Below are 15,441 nucleotides of genomic sequence, written 5' to 3' on the forward strand. Positions count from 1 at the left end.
GTGGCACCCACACGCACAGTGTGGCACCCACACGCACAGCGTGGCATCCACACGCACAGCGTGGCACCCACACGCACAGCGTGGCACCCACACGCACAGTGTGGCACCCACACGCACAGCGTGGCATCCACACGCACAGCGTGGCATCCACACGCACAGCGTGGCACCCACACGCACAGCGTGGCACCCACACGCACAGCGTGGCATCCACACGCACAGCGTGGCACCCACACGCACAGCGTGGCACCCACACGCACAGCATGGCACCCACGCGCTAGGTAAAACAGATGTGCAACACTTAGTACTTTTATTGATGGATAATGAGAACATTCAAGACAAGGAAGGCTAACCCAATGATAATTCTTTTCAAATAACTTGTTCTCTCTAGGCTGGAATACTGCTGTACATTAACATCCCCATTCAAGGCAGGTGAAACTGCAGATCTAGAGAATGTACAGTTACTGCACATACAAGCTCCATGAAACACCTTAACTACTGGGAGCGCCTGGAAGCACTTGACTTGTACTCACTGGAGCGCAGGCGAGAGAGATATATCATAATCTACACCTGAAAAATTCTGGAGGGACTGGTCCCTAATAAGCATACAGAAATCACTCCATACGAAAATAAAAGACTTGGCAGGCGATGCAACATACCCCTAGTGAAAAGTAGGGCGTCACTGGTACACTAAGACAAAACGCAATAAGTATCCGGGACCCAAGACTGTTCAACAGTCTCCCACAGCCATAAGGGGCATTACCAGTAGACCTCTGGTCTTCAAGAGGGAGCTGGACAGATACCTAAAGACGGTGCCGGGTCAGCCAGGCTGATACGTTGGACTGTGTCCGGCCAGCAGTAACAGCCTCGTTGATCAGGCCCTGATCCACCGGGAGGCCTGGTCGTGGACCGGGCCGTGGGGGCGTTGATCTTTGGAATGCCCTCCAGGTAGCAGGTAGCGTTTCGCCTGCTTCGTCAGTGTGGAGACTGTAATTCAGTCCTTGGGACTGTGATTCAGTCCTGGGGATTGTCATTCAGTCCTGGGGACTGTAATTCGATGTGTTCAGTCCATCAGTCTTGATGGACTGAACACGTCGACTCCAGGGTGATGGGACTGATTACCTCAAACTCCTCCTCTTTTCTTCTTCTTGGTATTAGACTGATAAAGATTCCCAAATGTTACACGTGTCTCATTGTTCCAACTGTGAACACCGGTATTGCTTATTTAGAAGAAGTTTCCGGGTGTTACTGCAGCCTATACTAAACAATTTCCCGATTTCATTAAAAAATAAATTGTGAAGTCACTTGAAGGTTACCTGAAGACGACTTCGGGTCATCTTCCCCTGGTCAGAGACCAGAGGTCTCCTGGTTGATAGCCTGTTCAACCAAGATGTTGGTGATAGGTGCACGAAGTTCAAGCGTGTACCACACAGAACGAAATGGCAGGACTATCGTAACTAGAACAGTACACATATAACCCGCACATAGGAGAGGGAAGCCTACGATGACGTTTTGGTCTGACTTGGACCGGAACGTCGTCCTAAGCTCCTCTCTCCTATGTTCTGGTCATTTGTGTGTTGTACCACAGTCCGGTTGATCAGGAAATGACTTGAGGATCTTGTTATGTTTCCTCTTGAAGACAGCTATGGGAGTCTGTCGGTAATTCCACTTAAGTATGAAGGGAATTACCAGTCTTACCGAAAGGAGCATTCATCTTGGTTCTGGGCTGTGTCAGTGGCAAGTTGCCCATTTTTATGTAGAAATAAAAACAAATAGGGATGTTGGCTTCCATTCGAAAATCTCCGAGTCAGTTCTGATTGGCTTCAAACCTTCAACTCTGAAGTAACTTACTAAAAGTAAGAGTTAGACTTATTGGATTGTGTGAGAGTTAATTTGCCAAATCCTGTTTCGTCAGTTCATTTGTGGAAATATTAATTCGTGTGTCAGGACCAGCTGTCAGGTTCTTGAAAAGAAGAAAGTGCCCCCCTCCCCCCCCAAAAAAAAAAAACTTACATATTTGTAGAGGATTTGAAATAGAAAATAACTGAGAAAATTACATGTTAAGAAAATGAAACTATTTTTTATAATGTTTATAAGTTTGATCAATTAAATACTCCCCATTGTTCAAGAGTATATTTACGTATCCCTGAAGGGATACCTTTTAACTGTTTGACTGACTATTTTTGTCTTCCCTCAAGGTTCTCATTGATAACTCGAGAACACCTCTTGTGATCAACTCCATATTGTGATGAATGGTTTGAAAAACCGACAAGTTGAAGATTGAGACACTTATACAGCATATGGGAATCTTTATTCGGGAAACGTTTCGCCACACAGTGGCTTCATCAGTCCAATACAAAGAGGAAGGCGTAAGGAGAGGAGTATGAGGTAATCAGTCCTGGAGTCGATGTGTTCAGTCCATCAATCTTGTAGAATGTACAGCATAGGGCCGTAGACGTGGCTTATATACTGTAGTGAGGTGAGGCGAAGCAGGAGGAGGCGGGGTCATAGTGGTACCATCCACTAGTCGAAGTAGGTCTTCGACTAGTGGATGGGATCTTGTTACAAAGAATTCTTCAACACTTGTTCAACCTTTGGACGAAGACCTACTTCGACTAGTGGATGGTACCACTATGACCCCGCCTCCGCCTGCTTCACGTCACCTCACTACAGTATATAAGCCACGTCTACGGCCCTATGCTGTACATTCTACAAGATTGATGGACTGAACACATCGACTCCAGGCTGAGGGACTGATTACCTCATACTCCTCCTCTCCTTACGCCTTCCTCTTTGTATTGGACTGATGAAGCCACTGTGTGGCGAAACGTTTCCTGAATAAAGATTCCCATATGTTGTATAAGTGTCTCAATCTTCAACTCCATATTGTCAACGCTGGTGTATTGTAACTATGGAAAGGTTCAGGCAATTATTACCATGTGTTGGTGCCCTCTTCTTGTGTGTGTGTGTGTGTGTGTGTGTGTGTGTGTGTGTGTGTGTGTGTGTGTGTGTGTGTGTGTGTGTGTCTAACATTTTATTTCATATATAACTTCTGTATGTGCACTTGCAGTTGTGTGCACGCCTGGTACGTACAGCAGGGATGGGTCGTGTGCACCATGCCGTCCTGGGACGTACATGGACCAGGCAGGCCGGTCCACCTGTGTACCGTGCAAGGTGGGGACGCAGGCCCCACACCCCGGCATGGTCCACTGTCTTACCTCCAGTGAGTACACACGGGTAATATTAACGTATACACACGATTAGCGTTTACGTTCTCACACGGATAACATTAGCATATTCACCCGAAAAGAACACTCAGGTGACGGTAGTGAAGCAGAAGATGAACAAAACACGCATACAGCACGAGAAACTTCTGTCTGGGCGACGTTTCGCCCAGCGCCAGTAACATCTGTAGCCTTGTACGAATGGTATATAATACCGACAAGATGAGAGTAAGACACATGTGCAACATCTGGGTATCTTTATTGTAGACGTTTCGCCATCCAGTGGCTTTATCAATACAAATTCCAGGACATAACTTGAAGACAGTAGAACTATGTACAGAAGATGAGGTAATCAGTCCCTCAACCTAGGAGTAGGTGCGAACAGCACCATAGTCGTCAGAATCTCCACGACTATGGTGCTGTTCGCACCTACTCCTAGGTTGAGGGACTGATTACCTCATCTTCTGTACATAGTTCTACTGTCTTCAAGTTATGTCCTGGAATTTGTATTGATAAAGCCACTGGATGGCGAAACGTCTACAATAAAGATACCCAGATGTTGCACATGTGTCTTACTCTCATCTGTAGCCTTCATCGTTTCATCCCTCATCCACTCCCCCTCTTAAAATTATTTTTGTATTTACAGAATAAATAAATAAATGAATATATATATATATATATATATATATATATATATATATATATATATATATATATATATATATATATATATATATATATATATATATATATATATATATATATATATATATATATGTAAAAGAGTTTATAGTTTTCTATAAATTAAAGTTTACGTAATTGCGTTCTTACACTTCAGATTTTATGGAAAACGAGTGAATATTACGCAGTTTGCAGTACTGTTGAGTACGTACGATCCCAGGCATCTTGTGAGGACTATGTTAGTCGTATGTAAGGTGATCTGTAGGGTGAAAGACATCATTAAAACACTTGTGAGCTGTAACTTCAAGAAATGTAATCTTTCGCAAACGATACAGTATTCTTAGAATATATTGTTTCTCAAAGGGACATGAATATTAGCTAATTTATCATTAAATGTAACATATTTTTACAACACTTGTTCTCTTTTAACTTCGACAGATTCTGAGGATGCAGTGAATCAATCGAGAAACGTTAATCCTACAAATAAAACAGAGAGTTAATTACTGTGCAACAGATCTTCAACTACGACGGAGCCGCCACAAGTTCATCGTTACTGCTATCAGCACTTGTTATGGCTGACCAGTGCTTCACTTGTTAGGCCTCAGCAGTGCTTCACTTGTTAGGCCTCAGCAGTGCTTCACTTGTTATGGCACACCAGTGCTTCACTTGTTAGGCCTCAGCAGTGCTTCACTTGTTAGGCCTCAGCAGTGCTTCACTTGTTATGGCACACCAGTGCTTCACTTGTTAGGCCTCAGCAGTGCTTCACTTGTTATGGCACACCAGTGCTTCACTTGTTAGGCCTCAGCAGTGCTTCACTTGTCACGGCACATCAGTGCTACACTTGCGGGTGGTCACTGAGTGGAAGACGCATTACCAGCTGCTCCTGGCGTCTTACAGCCTGACACGAACAATCACCTCGTCTCTCATTTCTTGAAATCTAGACTAGCTAAATAAATTTTTTTACGTACGTAACTGTATAAAAATTGTCAAAAATAAAAATTCTGAATCTTGGAATAGATAAAATAATGTGAAAATAGGAATTTAAACAAGACATGTGATAGTGACTATCAACAACTTAAGATTCAAGCGTCTGTTCTTAATTAACTTTAATAACCTTGTTTTAGTGATTAAAAAAATACAAAAAAAAAGGGTCCTTGCATAGACTGAATTTACTCAACATTCCAAACTTATATTGTCTGGACATAGATATAATTCCCATGGTAAACTTTCTGGTTAAAAAAACACTTCAGTTATTCCAGTGAAAATTTGTTTCTCTCCTGTGGAGAAATCTGCGTCTCGGACACTTGGAAATTTTCTCACTCGATTTTTTTCTTTCTTCCCTTGAAAATTGAGCTTTGTTCATCACTTTCTGAGTTTAGAGAAACTCTTCAGGAATGTATTCTTTGAGTGCATGTTATACACTGTATCCTCTGAGTATGTCTTATACACTGAATCCTCTGAGTGCGTGTTATACACTGTATCCTCTGAGTATGTCTTATACACTGTATCCTCTGAGTGCATGTTATACACTGTATCCTCTGAGTGCATGTTATACACTGTATCCTCTGAGTATGTCTTATACACTGTATCCTCTAAGTGAGTATTATCTGTGTAAGAAAGGTTTAGGCTACTTTAATAACACTGTGCAGTTCAGTATCACAATCATTATATTTATTATGCTACAAATAATTCAGGTATATTTTGAGCAAGGCGGACATTCTTGTCTTCCGTGAACTGAAGGTTACAACTCCCTGTTATTATCACTAGACCTGATGAAGGAAATGGCGTTCATAATCACCATATTGGAATATGTAGATTAATAACTAGTAATTTGTTAGCTAGTGGAACTATATTTTTTGTCAGGTATGATATTTACCTTACAATGTTAACATATGATAAACTGAGTAGACTTCTAAAGAAATTAAAATTATATTGTGCTCTGTATATATACAGGGACCTGGAAGAAGGCCTGAGCTTGCTACCATCTGCAGCTCATAAGGCTGCCATCTCCACGAGCCCCTTCGAGGCGGGGTAGATGGCAGACCAGAGGCCTAGCTTCTCCCTACGAGCCCCGTGAGGGCGGGGAATGTGGCTAGGCCTGGGGACACTTGGTCCCAAAGATGAGGAGGTACTTGTCCCTCCTCCCATGGGAGACTTAAGTCTCGAGACACTCCCCAGATAGGGAGCCAAGGCCGGGTCACCACTACTTGGAAAAGACCCGGGCCGGGAGAATACCGGCGAAAAAAAAAAAGGGACCTGGAAATCTTCAGCTTAAGTACTTTCACACGTCTCCATGCAATGTTGCAAGAGTAGCAACAAATGCTTCTTCGTTTAATCAGTGTGTGAGAAAACCAGGTTGGTGTCGCCATGCTAACTTACTCTGAGAAAACTTACCCTCATTCTGATGCTACTCTTGCAACATGGCATAGCTCCTGATGATGCACGGAGACATGTGAAAGTAATTGAGCTGAAGATTTCCATCTTATGTGGCTTGTCCTGCATTGTTAACATCGCCTGTCTGCGATTATATATATATTGAAGGTTAGCTAACTTTATCATCATATTTTCTTGTTCCCATTACAACCAATTTGCTCACTTGTAAGCATATACTTGCTCGCTTGTGAAGAAGATTACAGTTCTGAGACTTAGGAACTACATAATGGCAAGTTTTGACATTTGACGACATTATTAACATTTATTGTCTAGAGCTGCTTAGGAAAAAAAGGACACTGGTAACAGAAGATGCTTTTGATACAACGTTTCGACCAAACTTTGAGCGAAATTTTATTAAAAGGATCCTCTACTAATAGTGTTTTTACCTTCTCTTGACGGTATTTACCATTGTCTCTTACCAGGAGCTGGCTAAACCTTCCTCATCTGGTTTGTGGTTTAATATTAAGCAATTAAGACTTACTAAACTCTACAGGTAAAGGTAGGTAGGTATTAGGTTTGTCAGGAAACAGGACAAATGTTTCCTGACGCGGGTTTTGGTTATATGATGACCCGCAGCTGGAGCTTTTGGTCATCTGACCGAGGCCTTCCGTTGGCTTACCAGTCCACCCCTTTAAAATTTATAGTTATGTTTATAACCATTTCTACCTATATGTCAACATAGGAAGAAATGGTAAAGACTGTTATATCTTACATAATAACCCGGACTGATAACCAATATCAGAGTATCAAGATGGGAAACACTTTGGATCGGATTTTTCAGTAATATAGTTCGTGGTTTCGCGAATAATAATTGCTATATGATCGAGAATTACATTTTAAGTTGTTTTTATTATTTATTATTAAAGATTAGCCGGTATTCTCCCGGCCCGGGCCTTTTCCAAGTGGTGGCCCGGCCTTGGGTCCCTCTTTAGGGAGTGTCTGAGACCTAAGTCTCCCATGGGAGGAGGCACAAGTACCTCCTCATCTTTGGGACCAACTGTCCCCAGGCCTAGCCACAAGCTAGGCCTCTCTGGTCTGCCATCCCCGCCCCAAGGAGACTAATGGGAATGACAGTCTCATGAGCTAAAGGCTCGGGCTCAGGCACCTACCCTACCCTAGAAGGGCTGGGCATGGTGTCGATGAAGTTGTTCTTTGTTACCATATTGTATATAGATGACACTCTGTTGATTTTTAAATCCTTAAACACATTATGTTTAAAACACATTATGTTTAATTTCGAGATGGAATTAAATATAATTTCGTTATTTCTGAATGTTAATGTTGAGAAAATCATAGGTTAATTTGTTACTGTGTTCTATACAAGACCATAATTTACTGGCCTGTTTACTGAGGTTTTCTCTTTAATTCCCATCAAATTCATAGTCTATTCTTATAAATAGAGCCTTTTATATTCTCTTTGATTATTTTTTTATATTATACATTGAACTTGACCTCCTGAGGTCTATAATAACTAATAATTTTTAACTATTAATTATAAAACAAGTGTTTTGGTAACTCTAGATTGTATAGCAAGGAATCCAGGCAAGACAGTCAACACTGTAGCCAAGAAAATAATTTAGATCCCGTGACTTATACAGGACTCAAGTGTTAGTGAAATATATTATTTTAACACTTGAGTCCTCTATTACATACAAACATTTGTGTGAGTGCTGTAACCTCTCATACACTGATAAAACAATGAAGCATTAGATGACCGGAATATCAAGTCGAAGGCAACTTGCGACTACTGAAGGAGCACTCAGCAGCATCAGGGAAGACTCCCCACACACACCAGATCACCAGGTAGTTGACCTGGGTTTCTCACTACTGGTGGTCAGCCAGACAGTGACATTATTATAGAGACGCTGTGTATGTGTGTGTGTACTCACCTAGTTGAGGTTGCAGGGACCGAGTCCAAGCTCCTGGCCCCGCCTTTTCACTGGTCGCTACTGGGTCACTCTCCCTGAACCATGAGCTTTATCGTACCTCTGCTTAAAGCTATGTATGGATCCTGCCTCCACTACATCGCTTCCCAAACTATGTGTGTGTGTGTGTCTGTGTCTGTATGTGTGTGTGTGTGTGTGTGTGTGTGTGTGTGTGTGTGTGTGTGTGTGTGTGTGTGTGTGTGTGTGTGTGTGTGTGTGTGTGTGTGTGTGTGTGTGTGTGTGTGTGTGTGTGTGTGTGTGTGTGTGTGTGTGTGTGTGTGTGTGTGTGTGTGTGTGTGTGTGTGTGTGTGTGTGTGTGTGTGTGTGTGTGTGTGTGTGTGTGTGTGTATGTGTGTGTGTGTGTGTGTGTGTGTGTGTGTGTGTGTGTGTGTGTGTGTGTATGTGTGTGTGTGTGTATGTGTGTGTGTGTGTGTGTGTGTGTGTGTGTGTGTGTATGTGTGTGTGTGTGTGTGTGTGTGTGTATGTGTGTGTGTGTGTGTGTATGTGTGTGTGTGTGTGTGTGTGTGTGTGTGTGTGTGTGTGTGTGTGTGTGTGTGTGTGTGTGTGTCTGTGTGTGTGTGTGTATGTGTGTGTGTGTGTGTGTGTGTGTGTGTGTGTGTGTGTGTGTGTGTGTGTGTGTGTGTATGTATGTGTGTGTGTGTGTGTGTCTGTGTGTGTATGTGTGTGTATGTGTGTGTGTGTGTGTGTGTGTGTGTGTGTGTGTGTGTGTGTGTGTGTGTGTGTGTGTGTATGTGTGTGTGTGTGTGTGTGTGTGTGTGTGTGTGTGTGTGTGTGTGTGTATGTATGTGTGTGTGTGTGTGTGTATGTGTGTGTGTGTGTGTGTGTGTGTGTGTGTGTGTGTGTGTGTGTGTGTGTGTGTGTGTGTGTGTGTGTGTGTGTATGTGTGTGTGTGTGTGAAGTAAGTTGGTTATAGCTGAATATTTTCATTAATCTTATAGGTTATTCTTGTCATTGTTAACTTAATCACGTATTTTTAAGTGTTTTTCTACGATTGATCTGAGTTTTGCTTTCTACTTGGATAATTGTATAAGTAACTTGCAATTCTTCATTTACTATTAACTTACCCTTGTTTCTGCCATCCTGTGTTGCGTAGATTATCCTTGCCACTGTTAACTAAGTCATATTTATAGTGTTCTAGGTTTGCCTGACACCAGCCTTTGTACTTATATATTTTTATTTTCACTAAACTTTCACAGCTTAGTTGACTTTTAATTTATCTTTAACTATATTGTTTTAACTTAATATTATTACTCCTGTATATTAGTCTCTGGTTTTTTTAATATTTTTTTTCAACTTTTATATTTTTTTAACATAGGTTGATGCATTGTGCTAATTGTGTAAATTTAAATAAAGTATTTATAAGTGATTAATTACTTTGATGTTGTTCTGTAACCGAGCTAAAAAAATAAACGATGTTACTAAGCTGTATCGAACCTCCGATATTTCAGCACGCCACCCGGGAAGCCTGCCAAAATTCCGAGACGCCTTAGTCGACTTGACTATCAATGCTTCGAACATCAGGAACCCAGTAGCACTGGACGTGTCACCCCTGATGCGAGCACATAGGTGGCTGAAGAAGCTACAGGACTAATTTCATTCTCCTGCAGGGTGGTGTAGCCAGGGTGTTGTAGTCAGGGTGATGTAGCTAGGGTGTTGTAGGCAGGGTGTTGTAGCCAGGATATTGTAGGCAGGGTGTTGTAGCCAGGGTGTTGTAGCCAGGGTGGTGTAGCCAGGGTGGTGTAGCCAGGGTGTTGCAGCCAGGGTGTTGTAACCAGGGTGTTGTAGCCAGGGTGGTGTAGCCAGGGTGTTGTAGCCAAGGTGTTGTAGCCAGGGTGGTGTAGCCAGGGTGTTGTAACCAGGGTGTTGTAGCCAGGATGGTGTAGCCAGGGTGTTGTAGCCAAGGTGTTGTAGCCAGGGTGGTGTAGCCAGGGTGGTGTAGCCAGGGTGTTGTAGCCAGGGTGTTGTAACCAGGGTGTTGTAGCCAGGGTGGTGTAGCCAGGGTGTTGTAGCCAAGGTGTTGTAGCCAGGGTGGTGTAGCCAGGGCGTTATAGCCAGGGCGGTGTTGCAGGGGGGATGGTGTAGCCAGGGTGTTGTTGTTGTTGGTAATGGTGGTGCCACAATATAATTAGGGCAGGGAAGGGGGGGGGCGGGGAAGAGAAGCAAGGTGGTAACAAGAGTCTCACCACAGCTCCTCATGAGTGGAGAGTCTGTGTCGCCTTGTTGATCCATCCCAACCACTCCACTCATCCAGTGATTACTGTGTGTGTGTGTGTATGTGTTCAATATCACACACACACATACATACACACACAGGATCAGTAGAGCTATATATGTGTATTTGCCAGATGAGATATATTCCTACATATCCTGACTTATTAAGTGACATGAATATAACGAGATTGAAACAAATATAGATGAAAGTAAAAAAAACCACATTTCCTAAATAAATTATAGTATGACCTTGATAGGCTACAGGCTAGTCGGATAAGTGGCTGCTGGAGTCCAACATAAATTAATGGTTTTGAAAACTGGAGAAGGGAAAGGAAGACCATAAACTGGGTACCGACTATTGATGTAAATCTCGCTTCATAAAAGGCAAACAGCAACAAATGTCCAACTGAGGAATCTCAGATTATCTTTCACGAATGTACCTCTTCAAGGGGGGCTCCTTGGCGTGGTGAAGAGGCTCTTGGTCTGAGGAATTAGACCTATCGGTCTTCTTCCTCAGACCGAACCTAATTACCCCCCAATCTCCCCTCCCCTATCCCATCCTCCCCATCCTCCCCTTTTTCCTTTCCTCCTCCTCCTCCCCACTCCTCCCTTTTGCCCTTCCTCTTTTTGTCCTTTGGGATTTCTCCCACAGGCACGCTAGTTCCTAGGTAGAGGAAAGGACACCGGGGTCGATCCCATTCCGTTGAGGTTTCTTGGCGGTGGCGTAGTTTGCCGTGGAATCTGGATTGCCTAGGGATGTCCCGATCCCTCTCCGGTATCCCGGAGTAGCTTTGGGTGTCTTTTGGGCGACGGGTGTATCTCTGGAAGCCACCTTTCGGATTCCGGGGGTGGTGGCTGAAGGAGGTATGCTTTGTGGCGGATATCCGGCCGCCCTCTCTTTTGTCCACCGAGGTAGCTCGGCAGATGTGAGGTTGCTATCCCAGATTGCTGGTTTACTGGCATGAAGGGTAGGGTATGGCACGGGTTCCATGCTGCATCTGCGCTACTAGCGGTGTCGAGTCCTCTTGGGAGCGGAGGGAGATTTCTGGCCCTTTCATTCCTCCTAGGAACTATCCCTCCCCGGTCCCCCCTTTTTTTTTCTTTTTTTTATTTTTATTTTCTTTTCTTCTTTCTTTTTTTTTCTTAAAAACAAAAAGAAAGAAGTAACCTAACCATGGCAGCCCTAGTCCATGAACCTGGTACCCCCGGGCCCCTTCTTGATACCGCACCCCGTTCTGACCCCGCCTCGTCTTTGGACCACTCTTCAGACATTCCTCATGCCTCTGTACCTATTGCCGGTGCTGTTTCCTCACCTGCTTCAGGTACTGAGGCCTCGACTGACTCCTTCGATTTATCAGACCTTCGCTCTCCTCTGACTATGCTTCCGGCCTCTCCCTCTACGGTGCGGCAATTTTCAAATCGCCGACCCGTTCCACGTCGGACCAACTCTGGTCCCACGCCTAAACGTCAACGACAATTACCTGCTGATGATACTTCTCCACCTTCACCTTCTCGTTCTTCTCAGAAAAGATCGACACGTCCTTCACTACCTTTCCACGCTCAGTTTCAGACTGAACAGTGGACTAAATTCTTCACTTTACGACCAACTTCCTCTACTGCCTATCTTTCTGACCATAGTATTGGCAAGGCACTCCTACGCCATGTTGGTAAAGATATTTCTTTTCATGCTCTTAAGAGCGGTACGCGCATCATTACCGTACAGAATGCTACCCAGGCTCGTGAGCTCTCTCGTCTTTCCCATATAGATACTGTTCCTGTCACCCTTGAAAAACATCATTCCCTCAATTCTTGTAGTGGTACCGTTATTCTGCCCCATACCATAGTTCAACAAAATTTCCAGACATGTGGCACCGACATTCTAGAACAGCTGGAACTCCAAGATCTCCCAATCCTCAAGGTAGACACTTACGTTCTTCCTGCCCGTGGGCGGAGACGATACCCTAGCAATGTGGCTCGTTTAACTTTTGACAGCCGAGAACTCCCATCCTCAGTTTATATAGCAGGACATCGGTTATAAGTTCGAAAGGTGATCCCTACACCACAACAGTGTAGAAATTGCTGGCGATTTGGCCACCCAGCGAAATATTGCAGATCTATCGCCGAATGCCCAGTCTGTGGTGCCGATGACCATTCTAATACGTCTTGCAATCGATCTCCCTCTTGCCTTAACTGTCATGAGGCTCACCCTTCGTACTCTCGCCGTTGTCAGGTCTATTTAAACGAGCGGGAAATCCGTTACCTCAAAGAGACAGAAGGTCTCCCTTATGCCATGGCAGTTTCTCATCTCCGCCTCCAAGGGAGACTCCCACGTGTTTCTTATTCCCGTGTTTCAAAACGTCCCCCCACTTCTGGTATCCCATCTTCTACACCCACCTCTGTGGTTACCTCTCCCATAATCACTCCTGTATCTAATCCTTTTGCTGTCCTCGGCTCAGACGTCCCTACTTCAACGCCTCAGTCTAATCTCGCTTCTTCGAGTTCTCTCTTACAAGCCTCAGTATCGACGAGACCTCGTACGACACCTCTTCCCAATCGTCCCTCTACTTCTCAAAAGTCAAAAAAAGGTCCGGTAACACCTCCTACCCATCTTCCACCTCCTCATTTTACCCTCCCTGTCTCTGTCCCTAGTTCTTCCCCTCTCACTGGCTCAGTTACAAGTGCAGAGGTTCACCCTCCTCCTCGTAATGTACCTTCCTCCCCTGTTCCCTCCCAAGTTTCTTCCTCTTCTGCCACCTCCCAGGTTCCTGTCTCTTCTGTCCCCTGCCACGCTTCTCCAGTTCCCTCCACCCTTTCGCCCCCCCCTACCTTGGTACAGTCCAATACAGTTCCAATCTTTACTCATCCTCCCCCTACCATTCCCAATATTGTCTCCCATACGACATCTCTGAATTCCGAAACACTTGAAGCAATCTCTGAATATATTGCAGAGACCAAACCATCAATGGACACTGATCCACCTTCCGCTCTTTCTCTCTCCTCTGCTCCATCTGCGCAACTCCTTTCTTCACAGCGCACCGTTCCTTCACTGCTTGAACATTTTCCACTGCCTCCGCATGTGGACTTTTCTAACCCTCCTAGTCCGTAGGAACCCTTACCTGCGGATTTCAAGTATCTTTATCATTGCCAATCATGGCCTTTTTACAGTGGAATATACGTGGCCTCAGGGGTAATCGGGGTGAGCTTCAGATGTTACTCTCCCAGTTTGCCCCTGTTGGTGTTTGCTTACAGGAACCAAAATTACACTCTGCTGTTATTTCTCACATCTCAGGCTATAATTTATTGTATTCTTCAGATCCTTTTCCTGATGGGACCTTTAATGAAAGTGCCCTTCTTCTCCGCACTGATATTCCGTACCATCAGTTATTTGTTCATACTTCGCTGCATTACACAGCAGCCCGTATCCACTTACATAGGTGGTATACGCTCTGTTCTTTATATCTCTCTCCTTCTCGGGCATTATCTATTCCGGATTTTGCCTTCCTTGTTTCGTCATTACCGCCACCGATTCTGTTACTTGGTGATTTTAATGCCCACCATTTCCTCTGGGGAGGGTCTCACTGTGATTCCCGAGGAATTCAGTTAGAGGCTTTTCTTGCCACCCACCCCCTCCATGTTTTAAATACAGGTACTCACACCCATTTTGATCCTCGGACTCATACTCTCTCTTGCATCGATCTCTCAGTTTGCTCTTCCTCCACCGCATTAGACTTTACTTGGTCTGTTCTCCCGGACTTACATGACAGTGATCATTTCCCAATCATTCTTACTTCCCCTTCATATTCGCCACCTCTTCGCACCCCACGCTGGCAATTTAATCGGGCAAATTGGAACCTTTACTCACACCTGACTGTTTTTAAAGAGGTTCCTTCTTCGTCCTCCATCGATGAGCTTTTACACCTCTTCTCGTCCTCCGTTTTCACTGCAGCTTCTCATTCTATACCCCAAACTTCGGGCAGGCATTCTCAGAAATGCGTGCCTTGGTGGTCTCCTGCTTGTGCTCGTGCAGTACGTTTGAAACGCGCTGCATGGGGCAGGTACCGGTACAATAGAACCACAGAGCGACTCCTTGATTTTAAACAGAAGCGTGCGATCGCTCGCCGTGTCATCCGTGACGCTAAACGCACTTGCTGGCGAGATTATGTCTCCACCATCACCTCTGCTTCCTCTATGAGTGCAGTCTGGAAAAAAGTACGAAAACTGAGTGGTAAATATTCTCCTGACCCGGCTCCTGTTCTGCGGGTTGCCGGTGTTGATATAGCAAACCCACTAGATGTTGCCAATGAAATTGGCAATCATCTGGTCCGTATTTCTCAGGGACTCCATCTATGCCCCTCATTTCTTTCCTCAAAGTCTGCCAGAGAGTTAGCACCCTTGGACTTTTCTTCTCTCAGAGAAGAACAGTATAATGTGCCTTTTACACTTCAAGAACTGGAGGCAACACTCTCAGCTTGTCGATCATCGGCAGCTGGGCCCGACGACATTCATATTCGTATGCTACAACATTTACATCAGTCAGCCCTTGCAGTCCTATTACGCCTTTACAATCTTATTTGGTCACAAGGAGTTCTTCCACAGCTGTGGAAATCTGCCATTGTTCTCCCTTTCCGCAAACCAGGCACTACGGGACATGAAACCTCCCACTATCGTCCCATTGCTCTTACCAGTGCAGTTTGCAAAGTAATGGAACGTCTAGTAAATAGACGTTTAGTGTGGTATTTAGAGACACACAACAGTCTCTCCACTCGTCAATATGGCTTTCGTAAGGGACGTTCTACCATAGACCCCTTACTGCGCTTGGATACGTATGTTCGTAATGCCTTTGCGAATCACCACTCAGTTATTGCCATATTTTTTGACCTTGAGAAGGCATATGACACAACTTGGAGGTATAATATTTTAGCCCAAGCCCACTCCTTAGGCCTTCGAGG

The 15,441-nt window shown here is 44.4% G+C and overlaps 1 protein-coding gene across 1 annotated transcript in view; it reads left to right on the forward strand.

Annotated features, from left to right (window-relative positions):
- The window catches only part of LOC128692023 (uncharacterized), a 160,461-nt gene that overhangs the window by 67,655 nt on the left and 77,365 nt on the right, over window positions 1-15,441 (forward strand). The window contains exons 13-14 of the mRNA XM_070085369.1: window positions 3,068-3,220; window positions 4,341-4,397. Of these exons, the coding sequence (XP_069941470.1) occupies window positions 3,068-3,220; window positions 4,341-4,397 (210 nt within the window). The remainder of the gene's footprint in view (window positions 1-3,067; window positions 3,221-4,340; window positions 4,398-15,441) is intronic.

This window comes from Cherax quadricarinatus, chromosome 15 (assembly GCF_038502225.1).
Source record: "Cherax quadricarinatus isolate ZL_2023a chromosome 15, ASM3850222v1, whole genome shotgun sequence".
Lineage (NCBI taxonomy): Eukaryota > Metazoa > Arthropoda > Malacostraca > Decapoda > Parastacidae > Cherax > Cherax quadricarinatus.